The sequence below is a fragment of the Chelon labrosus genome, assembly GCF_963514085.1.
Source record: "Chelon labrosus genome assembly, chromosome: 2".
In the NCBI taxonomy this organism is placed as follows: Eukaryota; Metazoa; Chordata; class Actinopteri; order Mugiliformes; family Mugilidae; genus Chelon; species Chelon labrosus.
The window spans coordinates 21,346,844-21,368,134 of NC_140338.1; the positions used below are offsets into that span (position 1 = coordinate 21,346,844).

General features: G+C 42.1%; 2 protein-coding genes across 2 annotated transcripts in view; one reads left to right on the forward strand and one right to left on the reverse strand.

Moving 5' to 3' along the window:
* LOC311498164 (uncharacterized protein) lies at window positions 1-17,927 on the forward strand. The gene is made up of 55 exons (XM_084558628.1): window positions 1-268; window positions 372-413; window positions 1,812-2,255; window positions 2,338-2,385; window positions 2,481-2,519; window positions 2,604-2,651; window positions 2,754-2,897; window positions 2,997-3,095; window positions 3,232-3,303; window positions 3,378-3,458; window positions 3,616-3,648; window positions 4,094-4,258; window positions 4,358-4,438; window positions 4,536-4,580; window positions 5,072-5,194; window positions 5,283-5,579; window positions 5,666-5,716; window positions 5,798-5,824; window positions 5,913-5,939; window positions 6,022-6,084; window positions 6,180-6,284; window positions 6,362-6,424; window positions 6,570-6,605; window positions 6,692-6,745; window positions 6,940-7,011; window positions 7,524-7,586; window positions 7,666-7,737; window positions 7,818-7,844; window positions 7,937-7,972; window positions 9,520-9,555; window positions 9,636-9,752; window positions 12,089-12,187; window positions 12,287-12,355; window positions 12,464-12,514; window positions 12,634-12,696; window positions 12,785-12,844; window positions 12,937-12,963; window positions 13,041-13,091; window positions 13,201-13,272; window positions 13,420-13,440; window positions 13,532-13,648; window positions 13,739-13,870; window positions 13,984-14,109; window positions 14,206-14,301; window positions 14,834-14,959; window positions 15,030-15,104; window positions 15,194-15,331; window positions 15,463-15,603; window positions 15,969-16,130; window positions 16,216-16,362; window positions 16,495-16,644; window positions 16,749-16,898; window positions 17,010-17,090; window positions 17,333-17,386; window positions 17,810-17,927. The coding sequence occupies exons 1-55, from the start codon at window positions 91-93 to the stop codon at window positions 17,857-17,859; spliced, it is 5,046 nt and encodes a 1,681-aa protein (XP_084414754.1). The 5' UTR covers window positions 1-90; the 3' UTR covers window positions 17,860-17,927.
* LOC311498172 (STE20-like serine/threonine-protein kinase) overlaps window positions 17,877-21,291 on the reverse strand; it is an 18,693-nt gene continuing 15,278 nt past the window's right edge. The window contains exons 14-18 of the mRNA XM_084558641.1: window positions 20,983-21,107; window positions 20,363-20,554; window positions 20,156-20,281; window positions 19,922-20,035; window positions 17,877-19,727 (exon numbers count right to left, since the gene is read on the reverse strand). Of these exons, the coding sequence (XP_084414767.1) occupies window positions 19,581-19,727; window positions 19,922-20,035; window positions 20,156-20,281; window positions 20,363-20,554; window positions 20,983-21,107 (704 nt within the window). The 3' untranslated portion in view covers window positions 17,877-19,580. The remainder of the gene's footprint in view (window positions 19,728-19,921; window positions 20,036-20,155; window positions 20,282-20,362; window positions 20,555-20,982; window positions 21,108-21,291) is intronic.

Here is a 21,291-nt window from a genome sequence, read left to right on the forward strand (position 1 = left end):
GAGCTTCAGGTGAACACTTTAAAGAACTCTATATAGCCTTTTCCACAGGAGACAAAGTTACAATAGAGAGAAATATGACCACTGAAAAATATGCCAGCCTCTGGGTATCATAACCCTGCAGCTGAGTGTAATGAAAAACCCGTTTTGGTCTTTCATCTTTCACACAAAAGTCAGTGCATGCTCTGTTTTTGCAGCTCATGCTGGATGGACAATCTAACGACAGTCAAGTCGTTCAGTTCTGGTGGAGGGGCTGGAGGAAGCAGCAAAGGTAAGATCAGAGAGACCCAGATGTGACTGCAGAATTTGAAACTGCAGGTAATTACACTAAGATGTTTCATGTACACATTTAATCACTGAATATTTCTTTACAGTGGTCACAAAATCAGTAACGACTACCCGACTGACATCACAGAGTAAGTTGAATGGCTTCTGTACAATAAACATGCACACTGAAGATTTTATGTTCTTGCTCTTGTTCTATCTGTTGTTGTATGGTTGGATTAAAGATTTAAAGTTGGATTAATTCATTCAGGTTTGGTAACAAGGAGGCAGCAGAAGAAACTAAAAACAAAGTGCTGCATTTCATAACGCAAATAAAGTTGTAGCGCGGAAGACAGTCCGAACTTCCCCCTTCATCATAAAAAGGGAAAAGTTGGTCTGGAGTCGCTCCGTTGGGGGTTGATTATGCCCCAGCAAAGATCTGACGGGCCAATCAAATTGCAGAAGAGTAACAGCGACGTAATTCAACACCATGGAGTTGAATTTATTTACAACCAAAATCTCTGATGGAGGATGGATCAGTTGAGTTTTCTTGTCTTCTCTGTATTGGTTGAAACATCATAATGAGATGAAATCCAAATAATAATGAGTGTTACTAGACTCATATTCTGAGTCTGGACAATAAAGTTGACATAGCTGGAAACATTGTAGTATGATAAAGCAACAATAGCATTCATTTGCTTGTTTGTATTTTCTCTGGTTTGGTCTTTATCGTACATTGGTCTTCACCAACAGCTTAAGGAAACAAATGGCTGTTAAACTGCCCCACTACGTTCACAGGATATTTTAAATATCCATTTAGAGACAAAATTGTGATTTTCTCTCCTAATAAAGATGTTGCTTCTACACATGCAGGAGCTCCATAGCAACGTTCAGTGGTGACCTAAAAGCTATACTGATCATTTCAACGGACTATAAATATAAAGTTGTCGTTTTTCTTCTCCTCATGTAGTTGCTGTGGTGGGTTTTACGCATTCAGCGTCTACGTGGCAACACTAGAGTTCACTCCGAGTTGTGTTTCTGGTGACCTCACAGCTAAATATTCTATGTAGTATTTCTCCGTGGTTCATAAAACCAAAACAGTGACCCCAATGATGCTAAAACTGTCAGGAGATAACTGATCGATAATTGATTGAATGGAAAGATTAATGCTGCTCCAGTGATACAGGTGTTCATGTCATACATACCTACCAGAGGCAGCTAGTTGGCAGACTGATGACAGCTACTCATTTTTATTAGACATGAAATATCATTACCCCAGGCAGCACCAGCAGCAGTTATGTCGGGTGAAGGGATTTTATAGAATAATAAGGCATGCTGAGACAGTATCAGGGAGAAGGGGGTTACCCGAGGAATGTTATTTCATGACAAAAACATCTGAAATAGGTCAAACATTAACTTTACCAGCTCTGTCTTGCAGCTGCAACTGGATTTAGGCAATCAGACGTTAGTCAGTCCTGGCCCCAGCAGGCACTGTCATCAGAGGATTTGACGAGACCTTTAAGATCTGCTTTCAATTTCTGTCCCTCTAGGTGATGTTTCTCTGAGTGCAGGTGGGTCAGGTGGAAGAGCTGCATCAGGAGGCTCCGCCAGCACAAGCAGCTCAGTTCTGATCACATCCAGCAGCTCTGGAGCCGGCAAAGGCTTCACCACTGCAGGAGGTTTCTCTGCTGCAGGTGGAGGGAGCTTGGCGTCAGGGGCTTCCGGGGCTTCAGGGGCAGGGGAAGAGGTCACCGCTGCTAGAGGAGGGTCCTCTACCATGTCCTATGGTTCGTCAAGCGGTGGCAGAGAACGAAAAATGGAAGGGGGTCTCGGTGCCGTGACAGTTTCCACAATTTCCAAGACCAGCTACAGTTCAGGAGGATCCGGAGAAGCCAAGAGGGGGTCATCATCCTCTGCCATCACATATTCACCCGCTCCAAAGGAGAGGAAAAGCGTGAGCACCAAGGCAGCAGCTCTGTCAGAAGTCTTTGACGGTTAGCCATAAGTCAAACCTTTCACTCTTTGGAGCTTAAAAGAGGTTCTGGTAGTTTCATAATCTCTATTTTCATGTTTCAGAGAGCTCAAGTACAAACTCTTCTCCTGAGTACAGCAGAAAGGAGTATGGTAAGTTTTACTTCAGAGTAATTCCCGGAACATGAACATGCTGATCAATAATCAGTCATTTTGGAGTTTTTCTTTATTTATTCATTTTTTTGCAGGTGCAAGTTTTGCCAGTAGAGGGAGAAGTCAGAGCCGAGGTAGACTGAAAGCTCTTGATATTGACACTTAAACTACAAATCAGTGAGTTCAAGTAACCGAGGCAACGTTTAATTTGTTTTTAGAGAGTGAGATCCGAACCAGGCTTCAGAGCGCTTCACCTCCTGCAAGTTGTGAGTGCGACCCATCGTAGCCGTGTCCATCCAAATACTTAAACCCTCAGAATTTAAAAGTGTTCCCATGCACTGATACGTTGATATGCTTGTGCTGTGCAGGGACGGAGCTGGACGACGTGAAACGCCTCCTGAGAGGAAACAGCTCCACCAGCACCAGCCCCACTCAGTCCCCCAACAACACGCTGCCCATCCCCAGGAAGGCCAGCGTGGAAGCCAGGACCATGTCTGAGAGCTCCAGCACAGGTTCAACCAGTCAGCTGTGTAATATTCAGATGTTATTCATTGAATAAAGTGAATGAGAAGGTATGGATATAATGTTTATTTCTGTGTGGTCTCTTTCAGAGCAGTACGGTAGCATTTGGAGTGGAGGTGTCCCCAGCGGCTACAGTTACAACTCCAACCACAGCAACCTGTCCCCTACCTCCACCCTTTACCAGTCAGGTCGGTGACATGACACACGCAAGATCTGCAGAAAAGGATTGTTTTTTGTTGTTGTGCAGCAGTTGTAGATGTCGTAGACAGTCTTTTCAGTGACACCTGTGACAGACGGACAAATAATTCAGTTCTGTTCTGTCAGGTTCTGGAGTCCAGAACAACCTGACACCCAGCTCTCCCTCTGCATACACTGGACTGTCTTCCAGCAGCTCTGGTGAGCCTCTTCCTGTCAGATCCTCAGCCTGTTGCTGTCTCTGAATAATCATGTTGTTTTTATCTGTCTGTCAGTTCCTGTGTATGGTGTGCAGAATAACCTGATCACTACCAGCCCCACTGTCCTCTCTCCCTCTGGAGCCAACACACACATAGGTACTGTAACACCTGAACACGCGCTCACATTTCCTTAACTAAGCCAGTATTAAACCAGTTAACATTATCCATTTCTTTTATAAAACTCTGCAGCTCTCTAGATGTCCTAATACAAATAGTGTTCTAAGATTTTTATTTTTTTTTTGTCTTGTCACAGTTTATGGTGTGCAGAAAAATGTCTCAACCACAGGTGAGGTGACAGGAGAGGAAAAAATATCCTCTGTCATTTGCAAAATATGAAAATCTGAATCCTAGCTGTCAGCCAGATTCCTGTTTGTCCATGTCAACAATATGATTCTTCCACTTATACAAAAGTCAGTCATGGAGTTCCGCACGGTTCTGTGCTCGGACCAATACATTTTATGTTACACATGCTTCCTTAGGCAACATTATTATAATGTGCAAAAATTCCCATTCAATTTGCAAACACCTCAGAGCTTCACTATCGAATCATATAGTTTCTCTGGATGGCAATATCATTGCCTCCAGTACTACAGTGAAAAACCTTTGGGTTATATTTAACCAGGATACAGCATGATGTATGGATAAAATGCAGGAAATGAAGTATAAATGACGACAGCTTTTATTTACCAGGGCTGGATGCTATATCATACATTTGAGTTTGTGTGTCATAGTGAGACCCAGCAGTCCCATTAATGATGAGGCCTCAGGAAAAGACTTTAAGTTCGTGTTGATCGAGAAGGAGAACATTCCTGTGAAGAAGGAGACAGAGCGGCTGGTAATAGCCAAAGACACTGGGAAGCAGTTCATGTCTGCTCCTGCACCTTTGAGTACTTTTGGTATGACTAAATTATACTACTGCTGCATGAGTACACACATACTATGCCCTACAAAGGTAGGGACGTGATGTAATGTGTTGTTATTACTCTGTCTTGCAGCTACCTACACTGACGACTCACTGAAGAGAGAGAAACAGAAACTATCATCTAGCTCAGTGGAGGAAGGAACTGATCCTAAATGTAGACTGATATTCAACTTAACCTTTTTTTAAGAAATCACATATATTCCTGTTTGGCATGTAATTTATGTAAATGCTTTGCTTCCCCCTTTTTGTAGCTTCAACCCTGAAGGTTGCCACAAAAGACAAAGCCACCTATGCAGGTGCCATTTTATTTTAAATTTTTCTATTATAAATGGTTCTTTTCTTAAATCAGTTGAGTCAAATCCTGACAGATGCCCATTAAGTTTAGTTTAGTTCATAAAAGATGGAACAGCTAGCCTGAGCCTACATGAAAGTAACAATATCTGCCTAGTTTCACTTCTAAAGTCTAGTGATTGTTTTATCATATCTCATCTAGTTAACCCTTACAAAAACTGGTGTGTAAATATTACACTTTAGAAGTTTTGACATCAGTCTTCTCATCCAACTTAACGGCTTCTGGAAAAGAAAAATGTGGCAAAAATGTCATAATATAACAGGTATAAAACGATAAGGGACTTTGATCACAATACAAACTGAACCAATTAACAAGAAGGAGCAAACAGCAGGTCACACAGGCCACTTGTTTGATCAGATGTTTCTCTCACGTTGCCACTTGAGTTTTTATTAACATGGAACTAAAACCAAACTTAAACCAATGTATTTGTTTCAGAGATCCGTAAGGATGAATCAGGTTTCGGCTTCTGCTCCTGCTGCAGCTGGTGGAAGTGGCTCCTGGGCCTCCTGCTCTCCTTGCTGCTCCTCCTCGGCCTCCTGTTTGGACTCATTGCTTTGGGTAAGAGAAAGTATTATTAACTCACATGTTGTTTAGCATCATGGGGGTCATTGAAGATCATCAGCACATGTTCCCTCTTGTCTTTCAGGTGAAGAAGTGAAACGCCTTAAGAGCCGAGTTGAAGCTCTGGAGACCATCACTGGCACGGGGTCAGTCAAATCCAGCCGCTTGTCAGCCTCTTCTGGCATCAACATCATCGACCCATTGGACTCAGCATACATTGAGAGGAGCTCCTCTGGTTCTACGCTGACCCGCTCTGATAATGTGATCAACTTGGGGGCTGCTGGGCCAGGAGGAGGCGCAGGTCCGGGCCAAGACAGTGCTGCCCTGCAAAGAGCTGTTGAGCAGATGGTCAGGGCTGAGCTTCGCTCAAGTTCTGTAAGAGGTGTGGAAATGTAATCCACTGGTCATCATCAAGAAACAAACCATTTCTCCTCATTTGGCAGTAAAAGAACATTTGTTTGTGTTTAGAAACTCTGGCATACTCACTGAAAGGGGAAAGAGGAGAGCCAGGGCCTAAAGGTATGTTTGCACTGATCATAAAATAATGTTGAAATCTATATTTTATCGATGTCCATCATTAACACAATTGTGTCTCTGCAGGTGATCAAGGGGCTTTAGGACAAAAAGGTGAGGAATGTCTGGATTGGGGGTCTGCAAGTATTAATATTTTGTGTAATGTAAGTGGAACCAGTTGTTAAAAATGTATCTTTTACAGGTGACAGCGGTTTTCCTGGCCTGCCCGGTAAGACCCAGAGCAATTGTGTTGCAGCTTCCTTTCCTGAGAAGTGACAAACTCAGTCTTCTCATATGTCTTATTTCTCAAGGACCTCCAGGGCAGACAGGGCACCCAGGATTGGATGGACCACGAGGACCAAAGGGAAGTGCAGGTATTTTTCAGTTTAGATGATTTTCATGAAGTACGTTTTGCATAAACGGTAGGAAAGACAAAACAAGAGCTGAGTCGCTGCTCCTTTCTGCAAAGGTGAACCAGGCCCAGAGGGACCAACAGGCCAGAGGGGCCGGGAAGGATTGATGGGCCCCAGAGGAGAAGTTGGACCAGCTGGTTTTGGAGAGAAAGGAGATAAAGGTTGAAAGTGTAGACATTTTAGACACCCAAGTCGAATACATGAAAATGTGTATTGATTTTGATATTTGTTTTGACAGGATCTCAAGGTGAGCCTGGACGTCCTGGTCTTGTTGGTGCTATTGGACCTGTGGGTCCAAAAGGTAAGATCGAGGGTCATGATGGAATTATAGACGAGCGAGACAAGTTCTGATTTAAGGACCAGAAGAGTGATTTTGCTAGTCTTTAACCAGAAACCACAAATCACTAAATGCTAATAAACAAATATTTGTTTCTTGTTTGGTTTAGGTCCCATGGGAGAGCAGGGCGCCCCAGGAAGCCCTGGTAAAGATGCACTTTTATGATTATTGTATCAGTTGCTACTAATTGACAGTGTGTTCCTCTATTCAGTCTGTATTAACTGTATGCAGGTGCTCCTGGTCTAAAGGGTTTCCAGGGTGACGCAGGAGCTCCAGGAGGCAAAGGTAGAGAGGCTTTAATATTTGACTGTACTTTAGAATCTAAAACGGTTGAAGAGAATTTGTGTGACAAATAAACAATGATTAGCTTACTGTGCACTGTTACTTAGTCGATCACTGGCTTGTTAACCAGTAGTTCTAGGTGGTGCTTGAAGAAAGTAAACATTCACCAGTTTAGTCCAACTTTCTGGACTCTGCAGGTGACAGAGGAACACCAGGGCTGCCAGGAATCAAAGGAGATAACGGAGAGAGGGGACCACGTGGACCCGCAGGTGTGTCTCAAAAATTAGACAATAGAAGGCTGGAAAGCACAGGCATTCTTGTCGAAGTGGACAACAGGATAGTCCCAAAATCAATAAGAGCAATGAAGTATTTCCAGATCTATGCTGGAGCATAAGTTTCAGACCAACTTTAAGCAAAAAAATAAGGTTTTATGCAGTGAAGTTTCTCTGGCTTCCGAGCTAGTGATAGTAAAATAGTAAAATATTCAAAAACAGATATTTGTTTATGTCCATTTTAAAAATTTCCTGAAATCTACATACTAAAAACAAAACCAATCATTTATTCAAGAAAATGATCAGATGTCTTGATAGGGGCAATAACTGTTGATGCTATCCAACAGCATTACTATTGAAACAACCTTAAAAAAAACGAAAAACGAAACTACCAGATGATTATGGAGTAAGTTTGGGACTTTTGGGGTGTGGCCCCTGGGTCTGGCTGGTAATCCAGTTTTTTTTTTGTTTATAATAAAAACAACTCAGTGATTTTGGTTTTTGTAAAGGTGAACCAGGACAACCTGGATTACAAGGCCCTGCTGGACCAAAGGGCTCTAAAGGAATCGCAGGTGAGGAGAGAGTTGGGTTAACGTGGTCGATAACAGAATATTTATCAGTGCGTGACATCCAGTGGACTTCTGTTTGTAGGTGACACAGGTTCAATGGGACTTCCTGGTGTGAGAGGACCACCTGGACTTTCTGGAGATGTTGGTCCCCAAGGTACCAAAATTCTGTGCAGTTGTCAGCATACACAAACTACTGTAATCATTAAACATTTGTCCACTCCTCCTTCTCCTCAGGCCCTCCAGGTCTACAAGGACCCCCAGGTATGAGAATACGTATCAGAATTCATTATTTTACTGACCTTATAGATTAGATTTTGTCTATTTTGATATTTGTTTTTGGTTCATTATCGCAGGTATTGCAGGAACCCCAGGAGCACCTGGTGGTAAAGGTAATGCCACGTTTCCTTTCTGAATAATAAAAAAAAAAATTATAAAAAAAACTCAAAATCAACCTTAACGCAATTTACTGTGTAATTCACGCAGCACCTCTTTTTTCAGTTTACTCAAATGTTTTTCCAGTGCCACTACAAAACCAAATCTGAAGATTGTAACCAAATGGAGATTTAATATGACAGTTACCCTCCAAAGAAGTGGTTGACTGACAAAGATCACTCCAAAGACGGATACTAGTCTGAGAGGTCACCCAGGGTAACTTCTAAGCAGCTTAAGGCCTCTCTCACGTCCAAAAACACAGATCAAGACCAAAAACCAAAAGCCAGACAAAAACCTCACTGAACTGAAACACTAGGAAAGGTGAGGTGACTACACAGGAAAATATCACAGACAACTTGACAAAGAACAAAGTGAAAGGCAGGACTATATATACACATGGGCAGAGGGGTTAATGAGACACAGGTGCAGGGAATGAGGGCGGAGCATACAGGAAGAAACCAATCCAACAATCAAAGAGGGGGAAACGCAGGAAGTTAAACAAGACAAGAAACTTTACAAAATAAAAACAGGAAACAAACTGACTGCAAACTGTAATCAAACTGGATTACAAGAGAGGTACCAGAAACACAAGATTACCACACAAAATATTCCATACCATGACTGAGTGGCAAGGACAAAGCCACTGCTCTCCAAACAGAACATTTCTGACCATCTGCAGTTTGATCAACACCACGTGGGCAAGCCAGAAGACTATAGGAAAAAAAACGTTTTGTGGATGGATGAAACCAAAGTAGAATTATTTGTTTTAAATGAGAGACATCATGTCAGGAGATGAAGCAAGGAGATGCATTCAACCATCAGAATCTCATCTCGTCTATGAAACATGGGAGTGGTATGGTCCTTGCTTGGGCCTGTTTTGCTGCATCTGTGCCAGGACGGCTTGTCATCATTGATAGATCAATGAATTATGAATTATACCAGCAAAGTCTAAAAAAAATGTCAGGAGATCTGTCTTCTATTAATCTTGAGAGAAACTGGGTCACGCAGGAAGACAAAGAGCACAAGAACACAAGTTGTTCTACAAAAGAATGGTTGAGGAAGAACAAAATGAATGATTTGGAATGACCAAGTCAAAGTCCTGACATCAACTCAATAGAAATGTTGTGGAAGGACCTAAAGCAAACAGTTCATGTGAGGAAACCCAGCAACATCTCAGGACTGAAGTAGTTCTGTACCAAGTAATGGGCTAAAGTTCCTAGTGAAACGTAGCTTAGTAATTAAAAGTAGCGATGCCTTGTATTGGATTCTGTGTTTATAATGAGAGGGGGTGCATAGGACTTTATTATTGCATTTCACAGCCAGCACTGCACAAAAGTAAAGTTGTGGCTGTTGGGAATAAGTTTGGCATGTTTTTGTTCTAGAAGCCAAATTGAAGGTTAAATAGTATTGTTGACCTGATGGTAGTGAGAGGAGAAAGGTCAGGGGATCATTAAAGGTATTCATGTAAATTCATGTAAATGTCTAACATAACTGTGTCTTTCAGGTGAGCCAGGGTCTCCTGGTAAAGTCATCGCTCCACGTAAGAAAAGAAGAAACTATTACAAATATAATGAAGGACATGTAGAATATCAAAGTGAATTTTCCTCCTTTTGTTTTTAGTTGGCTCTGATACTGTAGCCATCCCTGGACCTCCGGGGCCGGCTGGACCTCCAGGTCCGGCTGGAGCCCCTGGTCTATCTGGTCCCATTGGTCCTGCTGGTCTCCCAGGACAACCAGGTAAAGCCAATCTCTTGACCTATGTTAGGCATCGGGGTCTATCAAAAACAAGGACAGATTGTGTTTTGATTTTCAATTCAATTTCAATTCAATTTTATTTATATAGCGTCAATAACAATACAAATCGTCTCAAGACGCTTTACAAAAACCCGGCCTGAAACCCCCAGAGCAAGCCTGAAGGCGACGGTGGCAAGGAAAAACTCCCTTTTAACAGGAAGAAACCTTGAGCAGAACCCAGCTCATGTGGAGGGACCCATCTGCCTAAGTCCAGCCGGGTACACACAGCAGTAAACATTCTAAGTAATAGCACAGAATTGCATGACTAGTAGTAGATAGGAAATTAGAGGGCAAGAGCTCTGTGCCAGAGAAAAGAAAGTGGAGGATGCGAGAGAGGAGAGAGAAGAAAGAAGGAGGAAATGTGTTTGGTGCATCGTCCCCCAGCAGCCTAGGCCTATAGCAGCATAACTAAGGGATGGTTTAGTCCAGCCCTAACTATAAGCTTGATCAAAAAGGAAAGTCTTAACCCTGACCTTAAAAATAGATTGAGTGTCTGCCTCCCGAACCCAAACTGGGAGCTGGTTCCACAGTAGAGGAGCCTTATAGCTGAAAGCTCTGCCTCCCATTCTACTTTTTGAAATTCTAGGAACCACAAGTAGGCCTGCACTTTCAGACCGAAGTGATCTGTTGGGATGATATGGTACAATGAGGTCTTTAAGATACGATGGAGTGAGGCCTTTAAGGGCCTTGTATGTAAGGAAGAGGATTTTAAATTCTATTCTAGACTTTAAAGGGAGCCAGTGAAGAGGAGCTAAAACTGGAGTAATATGATCTCTCTTGCTAATTCCTGTCAATGCTCTTGCTGCGGCATTTTGAATCAATTGGAGGCTTTTTAAATAGCTATCTGGACAGCCAGACAGTAATGAATTACAGTAATCCAGTCTGGACGACACAAATGCATGAACTAGTTTTTCAGCATCACTCTGAGACAGGATGTTCCTAATTTTGACGATATTACGCAGGTGAAAGAAGGCAGTCCTGGTCACTTGCTTTATGTGACATTTAAAGGACATATCCTCGTCAAATATAACACCAATGTTTTTCACAGTAGTACTGGAGGCCAAGGTAATGCCATCCGAAGAAACCACGTGATTAGATAATGAATCTCTGAGATGCTTAGGACCGAATACAATAACTTCTGTTTTGTCTAAGTTTAAGAGTAGGAAATTACAGGTCATCCAAGCCTTTATGTCTTTAAGGCATGCTTGGAGTTTAACCAGCTGATTAGTTTCATCTGGTTTCATGGATAAATATAGCTGGGTGTCGTCTGCATAGCAATGAAAGTTTATGCTATGTTTTCTAATAATCTTGCCTAATGGCAACATGTATAACGTGAAGAGTATTGGTCCTCGCACAGAACCCTGAGGAACTCCGTAACTTACTTTTGTATAAGTAGAGGAATCATTGTTGACATGAACAAACTGGAATCTGTCAGACAGATAGGATTCAAACCAGTCTAGTGCAGTTCCTTTAATCTTGATCTCACTTTCAAGTCTCTGTAGTAAAATATTATGATCAATAGTGTAAAATGCAGCACTAAGATCTAGCAGAACAAGTATAGAGACAAGTCCACTGTCTGAAGCCATGAGGAGATCATTGGTAACTTTAACCAGAGCTGTTTCTGTACTGTGATGAACTCTAAAACCTGACTGAAACTCTTCAAACAGACCATTCTTGTTCAAGTGGTCACACAACTGATTAGCAGCAACTTTTTCTAGAATTTTGGAAATAAAAGGAAGATTGGAGATTGGTCTATAGTTGGCTAAAACATCTGGATCTAGAGTGGCTTTCTTGAGTAAGGGCTTAACTACAGCAATCTTAAAAGACTGAGGCACATATCCTGTTAATAAAGATAAATTTATCTGGTTCAATATGGAGGTGTTAATTAATGGAAAAACTTCTTTGAGCAATTTAGTTGGGATTGGATCTAGAAGACAGGTTGATGGTTTAGAAGCTGTAATTGTTGAAGAGAGCTCAAGAAGATCTACTGGGGAGAAGGATTCCAGATATTGATAAGGTCTTACAGAAATTTCTAATGTCACTGTACTTACATCTTTGACAGCTGTTGGAAGGATGCCTTGAATGTTTTCTCTAATGCCAACAATTTTATTAGTAAAGAAGCTCATGAAGTCATTACTACTGAGGGCTAAAGGAATAGATGGCTCAACAGTGCTGTGGCTCTTTGTCAGCCTGGCTACAGTACTGAAAAGAAATCTGGGGTTGTTCTTGTTTTCTTCTATTAATGATGAATAATATGCTGATTTAATAATTCACACTAGGTCCCAAGGGAGATCGAGGGGAGAAAGGAGAAAAGGGAGAAACCGGGGAGAAAGGGGATCAAGGAAAACGTAGTGATGTCAGTGGCAGTGGAACCGAGAGTGAGTACTTCTGTATTTCTTGGTGGGATCCAGTGGTAGTATCAAGAAAAGCACCATGTGAGAGTAATATGCATGTCATACTAACATAACTTTTCCCAGTTGCTGGACGCCCTGGTCCACCAGGACCTCCAGGGGCTCCTGGAGCGCCTGGTCCTGAAGGTCCTCCTGGTATGTTCAGATTTATTTGAACTATGTAAGATAACAAGGCCACCTCCAAAAATCAGGAACTTAAATCAAACTAATGATTATACAAATCCTTTTGTTACTGTTGTTAAGGTGAGACAAAACAGGGTCCACCAGGACGCAGAGGTCCTCCAGGAGAGCCAGGTAAACAAGTATCCTGATTTATAGGCAACCATAAAAATATAGATCATCAGCATACAGGATAATTTAAGTAGTGTCAGGATACAAAGGTGTTTTAAATAAATCTGTTGGTGTCAACACAGGGATTGGTAGACCTGGACCTCCAGGGGAGAAAGGAGAGCCTGGCAGCTTCGTGCCTACATCAGGTTGGTGATAGAAAGCTAATTTCAGATCAACTGCAGGGTAATATTATTAAACATGGCATTTTGATGAATGTTCCTTATTTTATGTCAGAAACCTTCTTTGCTGGACCACCAGGACCTCCAGGACTTCCAGGCCCTCCAGGTTTTGCAGGTAGGCTCAGCAAATAAGATTCTTAAGCCACGTTTGAAACTAAAATATAATTTTCTCACGATCTCTCATGTTCTCTAATTCATCCTTTTTAGGTGATCAAGGACCAAGGGGGTACCAAGGTGAGAAAGTTGTATAACAGTTCAAGTTGTGCAGGTTTACACAGGCAGTCTGTGACTAAACGCATTGGTGATTTCAGGTGAACCGGGACAACCAGGTCTTCCAGGAAGCCCAGGAGAACCAGGAGCTGGTGTGTAAACAACAATTGGATGTTTATCATATTTCAGACATTATTATCTCTAGAACTAGAACTAATGGACATACAAGCTCTGAGGTAAGGTTGCTTATTTTCGTGTCAGGATTCCCAGGTCCACCTGGACCTAGGGGACCTCCAGGACCAGAAGGGCCAGAGGGGCCACAAGGACCAAAAGGTAAACTGAAGTTAAACACATGACAAGTGTGTGCATGTCATATGAATGGTTGTTTAGTAAATTATTAACAGAAATTTTTAGATTTTTTTGAAATTATAACAAACTCATCAAAGATTTGTATCTCATACTTGAACATTTTCCTTGTAGGTGATGCAGGAGTCTCCACAGGTAAAACCATCATTATTATTCAGGCATATATTAGTAAAACTTGTGTAGTTGTTATTTGATGATCATTTTGGGATTCATGATGTCTTTCCAGGTAGCTCATTTAGTCCTGGCCCCCCAGGCCCTCCTGGACAACCTGGTCCACCTGGAAGAGACGGAAGTGCATCTGGATCAGCTGATGTGGGCCAGTACATTGCAGAGTACCTTCAGCGTAAGCAAATAATATTAATTAGTTAATGGAACACTGCCTACAATGGAAAAAAGATCTACAGTAAGTTGAGTGATCTGCTCTGGCACGCAGGGGGTGGCATCAGAGAGTACCTGGCGGGACCTCCTGGCCCTCCAGGTCCTCCAGGGGCACCTGGCACTGCTGGGCCTGCAGGAGACAGACTGGTGGATGATGTTGCCAACAGAGTCATTGCCTACATTCAAAGTATGACAATTTACTAAGTAAAGTAGCATCTATTATTACACAAGACATCTGTATATAAACACCTTCAGCATTTTGAACAGAATAGAAATACCTCATAACTTTTACCTATTCAGGTTCAGGTAGAGGAAACAATGGATCTCCTGGACCTCCAGGTCCTCCAGGTGCACCAGGCACCCCTGGACCTGCAGGGGACACGCTGGTGGATGATGTTGCCAGCCGAGTCATCGCCTACATTCAGAGTATGTTTACTTAAAAAGTTGATTCTGTTATTACAAAATATCTCTGTATGTATCTACTGTAACCTGTAACCCTGATCAAATTTATTACCTATTTAGGTTCAGGAAGGGGATATGATGGGACTCCTGGCCCTCCTGGACCTCCAGGTCCACCAGGCTCCATCTCTGTCAATGACATCATCAACCTATTACAACGTAAGTCAAATTGAAGATGGTTAAAATCACAGTTTTCTTACAGATGGCAAATACTGGAGTAGCAGAGTTTCAGAACTTGGATGGAAGGTACAGATGTTTACTTGAAAGAATAGAGTGTGAGGAGTGTTCGTCTATGAAGTGTTGAATTTGGTCAGGTTTGTGATCACAAAAGCTCACAAAATTCAGAATTGCATTGTGGTTTGTTTGACGTGATGGACCTGTGTTGGGGGAATCATGCCAACTTGATTAATGCTGGTAAAGTTAAGTGAGGTGTAAATGTAATACACCTACACTTGTAAAAACCGTCAATACATTGACCTTAGTCTTCTGCCTTGAATGAATGTGTAGTTGAACCCAAAGCTGTGGACTGGTTCTGGCTTTCCTTGTGCAACTCTTGTGCAGACAGTTTACCCTCCTAATGGAGTTAAACAAAGAGAAATAACTGTGATGTCCTCCTGACATCTGCTTCCTAAGCTTGAACTTAACGGATTTCTTCAAATCTGGTTTTTGACTGTCAATTATTTGTGTCCAGGAGAGGACGTGAGAAAATATGTTGCTGGACCCCCGGGCCCACCGGGACCTCCTGGAGATCCAGGTCTTGGCAGTTACAGCTTTAACCCCCAGGATGTGGCTGAACGTGTCCTCAGTCTTATGAATGGTGAGTCTTACAGCGAGTCCTACCAAAAAGGTGTTCGGCTGTGTCTGACTGTGGATCCTGTCTGTCTTAGAGAGGGGGGAAGTAGGTGTGTCTGGACCTCCTGGACCTCCTGGACCTCCTGGGCCTCCTGGAAACTTGTTATCAGGTAAAAAACACACTGACAACAGATTTATGCCTGAAATAATTGTGTAACATTCTTAAGCCAACAGCTGTTCATTTTCATTGTCCAACTAGGTGGTCTTCCCACTCTAGTGGGCCCTCAGGGGCCTCCTGGTAACCCTGGTCCACCTGGTCTGCCTGGACCAGCAGGACCACCTGGACCACCAGGATTTGGGAACTATATCAGTGCAGATATCCGCGACTACCTCCAAAGTGAGTTTGAGGAACATTAGATTTAGTTAATACAGTGAAACAAGAAAAATTAAAAGGCAGAATAAACAAAGTCTGTCGTATCCTTCATACATACTTCATATTTTATGCTCCTCTCCATTGCCCTCCTACAGGTGTAGCGTTCAGAGGCCTTCCAGGCCCCCCTGGTCCCCCTGGCCCAGAGGGCCCACCTGGTCCAATCAGTAGACTGGTTTCCTTTACTGATCATACAAACAGAGGGACACACACAGCTGAACGACAAGAATACATCAAGAGTGAGTTAAACAACTGTTTCACTGATTTAAAACTGTGATATTCCCGAGTCCTAGAGTAAATCAAGGCAGGAGTAGGCTGTGGGGAAACGATATCAGCCTAAGTGCGTATATTGAAATGGCTGCTACACTTAACAAGAAACACTACATATAATAAAGACTGTGTTCTTGGAATTACATGTTTTTTATTGCACTGAAGTTGATCTTAGACTGAAGGGATGTACACAAGAGTAACCTTTAATAACCATCCAGCAGTTTTATTTTAGTTGTTTGATTAATGCAACTAAACTTTCATCATCACAGACATACACTTTGACAAAAACCAAATGACTATATCTTCAGTCACTATTCTGTACGTTTTTCTCCAGCTGATGGTGTTAGTGGATCTATGTTTGGACTTCCTGGTCTGCCCGGACCTCCTGGGCCGCCAGGACACAAGGGAGAACCAGGTACACCTGGGACCAGAGAGCGGAGTCTGGACTCTGGTGACTACTCCAGTATGGCTGTCAAAGTAACTGATTACATCAAATGTAAGAGGCATTAAGACTTTATAGCAGAGTTCACTGGCTGGAGCTTGACTCTCGGTTTGACTTTGGTGTACTTTTCATTACGCAGCCCACGGCCTGCTACGTGATGTTGTAAGAGACTCTGAACGTGTTGTTCAAGGACCTCCAGGACCTCCTGGCCTTCCAGGAATACCTGGACAAAGCCGATGGGTTAGTTCTCGCGAAAATCTCGTGGATGTGGTGGAATACATCAAATGTAAGTCGATATGAGCTTTGGGAATCATTATAATTCAATCTGAAGTGCCCAGTGAATATTGGCGGCATATCTCCGTGTGTCATTTCCAACCATCTGTTCAGAACTGAAAATTAGGTCTTCTTTCATTTGTAGCCCATGGTGTGCTGGATGAGATTGTGAGGGAGTACAACAGTCGTGTTTTCCAAGGACCTCCAGGACCACCTGGGCCACCAGGTCCCCAAGGTTACAGCCATGGATTTGGTTCCCATGGAAACACCACAGATCTGACTGAATACATCAAATGTGAGCAAGTGCACCACGAAGCTAGAAATCGAATCTGGATCTAAGATGAAAGAGATTTGATGGGGCGGCTGATTAACACTCCTTTCCTTGTGTCTCTCTTGAAGCCCGTGGTCTCCTTCGTGAAATCGAACGGAACTTCAACGAGCGTGTCATCCAGGGACCCCAGGGGCCACCTGGTCCTCCAGGTCCACCCGGATACAGCCGACTGTTTGGTTCCCACGCGAACATCACTGATTTAGTGGAATATTTCAAAAGTAAAGGACATTTACCAACAAAATGTTACAGCGAAGGAGAATAAAATGAAGTGGCTAAGAGATCAGTGTGGATGTGGACGCCTGTGTAACATCTGGGCATGTCTTTCACAGCACATGGAGCCATTGTAGGACCACCTGGGAGACCAGGACAGAAAGGGGAAATGGGAATCCCAGGACCAAGAGGAGAGAGAGGTAAAATGATAAAAGTCTCCTGGAAAACACTTAACGGACAGATTGTTTTTTAAGCATTAGTACGACAAACATACCAATAATAATTCTCTGGAAGAAGTGGGTACACCCTTGCCATCGGTGGTTTTTCAATAGATCTTTAACTAACCCTCCATTAATGAAATTCAAACATTTCTATTTGCATGTCTAATACTACCACTAAATCTATAAAGACAGTAAAAACTGTTCTTTCTGTGTGGATGCAGGTGAACAAGGCTTCCCTGGACCCGAAGGACACAGAGGACCAAAAGGGGACAGAGGTCAGTTATTGTCCTGAGTCCTGTTAGACTGTTACTTAAACAAAGTTTGCTTCATATTTATCAGGATTTGTTTTAAGAATGGCAGCAGCAGCTCTAGATAAAAAAAAAAAAAAGATGAATCAGAGCAGACGTCAGTGATCACGTGAGGGTCATCAATCAATAAATACATAAAAAAACAAGTGCATAGTTGTTCACAATAAAGTGCTCACTGTGGCCTGCCTGGACTTTACAATTATATGGTTATGATTATGTTGAGAGATGATACTAGTCTCTTTGATTTAAAATAAGACAACAGGAGGTACAGGCTAATCTATGCTATTTTACCACTGTTGGCTGTTGAGTAAAGTTTGAGTGCTTAATCCATCTCAAGTCATCCAGAGAGGTTGTATAAAATATGTAATCAAAATGTTCCTGCTGTTTCAGGAGACTTCTCACTGATAAGTAAAAGAAGAAGGAGAGATGCTGGTGTTTGACAGTGAAATCCCGGTCCACGTGCAGCCTCTCTGGTGTGTTGTGAATGAACTGAAGTCTGATGTTGTGTAATAGTATTTTTGCATTTGTGAACATTATCCAGGAAACATTATGAAATCAGGGATCGTGTGTGCAATTGAATCTTCCTGTGTGATACACTGTAGCGAGGGGAATTAGAGCTGTCATGTTATTTCCTACTTGTGGGTGTTTTTTTTAATCAGATTCAGTATTTGTAGGTTTTCTTTTTATTTTTCAAATGGGATCAATTCAAGAACTATACAGCTGCATTAGAGAGTAAACCGTTTATTTACAGCAGAATAAGAATCAACATTACAGTCTTTCTAAAAACTATACATGTACTTTTTTTTTTTAGAAAAATGCATAATGATTTATTTTTATTATTGTAGAATTAAAGAGGAAGAACTGATTTGTAACCAGAGAGGGTATAACTGGGAGATAAGCTTACATATAAATAGCTACCGTCTTGTAAAAGGTGCACAGCACGCCTTCATATGCTATCTTTGTACATAACTCAGCTCAGTTATAAAATACCGTTGACCAACTGTAACTCAAAGTCGCCAATCATAAAAAAAATGAGATGATAAAAATGAACCAATCAGAGGTTAAGATGGCCCAAACCAGTCAGGTCCATTTTTTTTTTTTTTTTTTTTTTTTTGCATCATTCACAATAAATCAACCTGAATAAAAGAAAAATCCAAGACCTCATGTTCCGCTTTAATTTCTTTGACATCTGTGGAGTGATGTTTAACACAGCATAGAGCTTCAGAAAACATCTATAAAGGCAGCAGTAACAAGTTTACAGTAAATCTAGTTTTGAAGTGTTAAGGCTATTAGCTAGCAGGTAAATGTAAACTAGTATTGTTTGAATAAAAAAAGCCTAGCAGGACTTCCCATGAAGCATCTGGTGGCCAAATTACAGAGCACACATCTTTATCTGGTAGATTTTGGGACTGAAAGAAGTTTGTAAATTCCACAACATTCAGGCCTTAAAAATATGACATCCAGAAGTAACAGACATCAGTGGAAAAAATCTGAATTCTTTTTTTTGGCCTTGAATGATGTTTCAGACAGAAACAGGACGTTTGACAGTGGTGTTGGCTAAAAATACAACACAAAATGCTTTCTATCTTACAGTCCAGTTGACACCACTCAGTCCTAACTAACAGTCATTCTGAAGAAAAGCCCCTAAACGTCACATTAAAAGTCATGCATGAGATTATCTGAATGTATCACAACCTAAAAGTCTAACGCAAACAAGTATGTATGATTTCATAAAAATATACTGTATGGTAAATCCTTTAACAGGAGTCGCAATAAAATGTTTTCTTTTATGAGAAATACATTCTACTTTATAATCACTTATGGTCATTACCGTTTCATGTTTAACACATCTACCTGTTATAAAAATGCTATCCTTTCCTTTAGTGCAAAAGTCTACATGAAAGAAATATCGAGCAGCAAATAAGATCAGATTTGAAAGATATGAGATTCTACAGGCACTGCATTATATTTATAAAAAACACTTCAATCACAAAGAGAAGTCTGGACTTCAATTCTATGGTTTTGAGGTGGTAAATGAAACACTGGACCTGACGACAACATGAACTTGAATCTTGCAGACTCCTCCGACATCAGCCAGGGGATGAAGGCAAAGGCAGCACAGGCCCAGTCTTTACTGTCTTCATATGTATGACGGCTTCTCCTAGAAACCGGTGGAGTGGACGGTGGGGATTGGGTAGAACTTGGAGATGCGGCTCTGGGTGGAGGGGTTAAGGCACTCCGACTCACCGCTCATCTTGAAAAACACTTCCTGTTCCTGCAGCTTCCTGGCAAACTCCTCCTCCAGGGCCTGCAGGACACACACGTGAACACACAACTCCATCATATAATGAATCCATAGATTAACTGAGTGGGTTTGTGTTATTATTGATGTACAGTGTTGTTATAATTGTTGATAACTAATCTTATTATTATCTGTGAGGAGTGGACTCAGTAGCCCACTGCAGGCTGACATCATCATCCAGGTCTAACAGGTAGTTTTACCTTCTTCCTGGGTCGCAGTTTCTCCCTCCACTCCTTTAGCTCCAGGCTGTGCTCTTCATCCAGCTCCTTCAGCTTCTGGGTCTCATGTTCGATCAGCAGGTGGCACTTCTCGTTCTGAAACACAGACAGGAAGGTAATGTTGCAATGTTACTGTAGTCCAGTTTCTTTTATTTACATTTCAGCATTAAGTTGGTTAGTGAGTTAAGTGTGTTCGCAGCCTGTACAAATCTTGACCTGCAGCTGCTGGAGCTCCCGGACGTTGGTGTCACACTGTAGCTGCAGGTCTCTCATCTGGTTTTCATGCTTCTGGTGCTGATGGAGCCGCTCGTTCTTCTGCCTCTTGTCTTCCTGGGCCGCAAACTGAACAGAAACACGCAATTATACTTAACTGATCCCTCTTTGAAAGACTTTGGATCAGCCGATATGAAGGACGCATCTCACCTGTTTGACTTTCTCCCTCTCCTGCTCGGGGGTGATGACGGCTCCGGTGATGCGGAGGCTCTTCTTGAACATGGCCATGCGAGTCTTAGCCTCGCTGCGCTGGATCTTGGGCAGTCTGGTTCTCTCCTGTGTTTGCTTGTTCTTCATCTCTTCGATGAGACGCTGGTTATAGCGCTGCATCTGCTCCATTTCCTGCACAGGGCACAAGCCAGCAATGGTTAATGTGTTCAACATAAATATGAAGAAAAATATTCCCTCATACAGATCAAAACAAGACAAAAAAACGAAACAAACAAAAAGTAACATCTCATCATCGGTTTGTCCTGGTTGTTAATTCTCTGGACTACATTCCTCTACCATTCCCTTCAATGGTAGAAGAATGAGCCATTTTATTTTATTTTTTCTAATTTGACTAAAAGAAAACGCATTTTCTTCAAAAGAGGAAATCAGTACTCTGGTCAGCAGAGATCACAGACTTAGACTTAGATAAACTTTATTCATCCACAAGGGAAATTGCTTGAATTGAGACATTTTCTTCTTCATGGTGAAGGATTTTATAAGATACTTTTGTGAGGTTGCAAGATTGATCAGTGACTGTAAGAGCTTCATGCAGCCTGTACCTTCTCATGTCGCTTCAGCAACTGATGTCTCTGCATGAAGTACTGGTCTTTGAGCTGCTGTTTGAAGAGCTGGTGTTTCTCCTGCAGATGGCGCTCTTCCAGCTCCCACATGGCAGCCTCACGTGCTGTCGGCAGACACACAAGTGAACAAAATAACAATAACAACAACTGCAACAATTCTCTGATCAACACTGTGACTCCTGTTTACTACATGCTCTGTAGAGGAGAGGAACTAGATGGCGTGTTGTATGATGAGGTTACCTCATTAACAACCAATGGTTCAGTGCCTGAGATCAGCACCACTAATGA

Bases quoted from the DNA above. Each gene is read 5' to 3' on its own strand.
- LOC311498164 (XM_084558628.1), top strand. From the start codon at position 91: ATGCCAGCCTCTGGGTATCATAACCCTGCAGCTGAGTGTAATGAAAAA. The intron at 4,439-4,535 runs GTAGACTGATAT...CCCTTTTTGTAG, and splicing joins GGAAGGAACTGATCCTAAAT to CTTCAACCCTGAAGGTTGCC. The intron at 9,753-12,088 runs GTAAAGCCAATC...AATTCACACTAG, and splicing joins TGGTCTCCCAGGACAACCAG to GTCCCAAGGGAGATCGAGGG.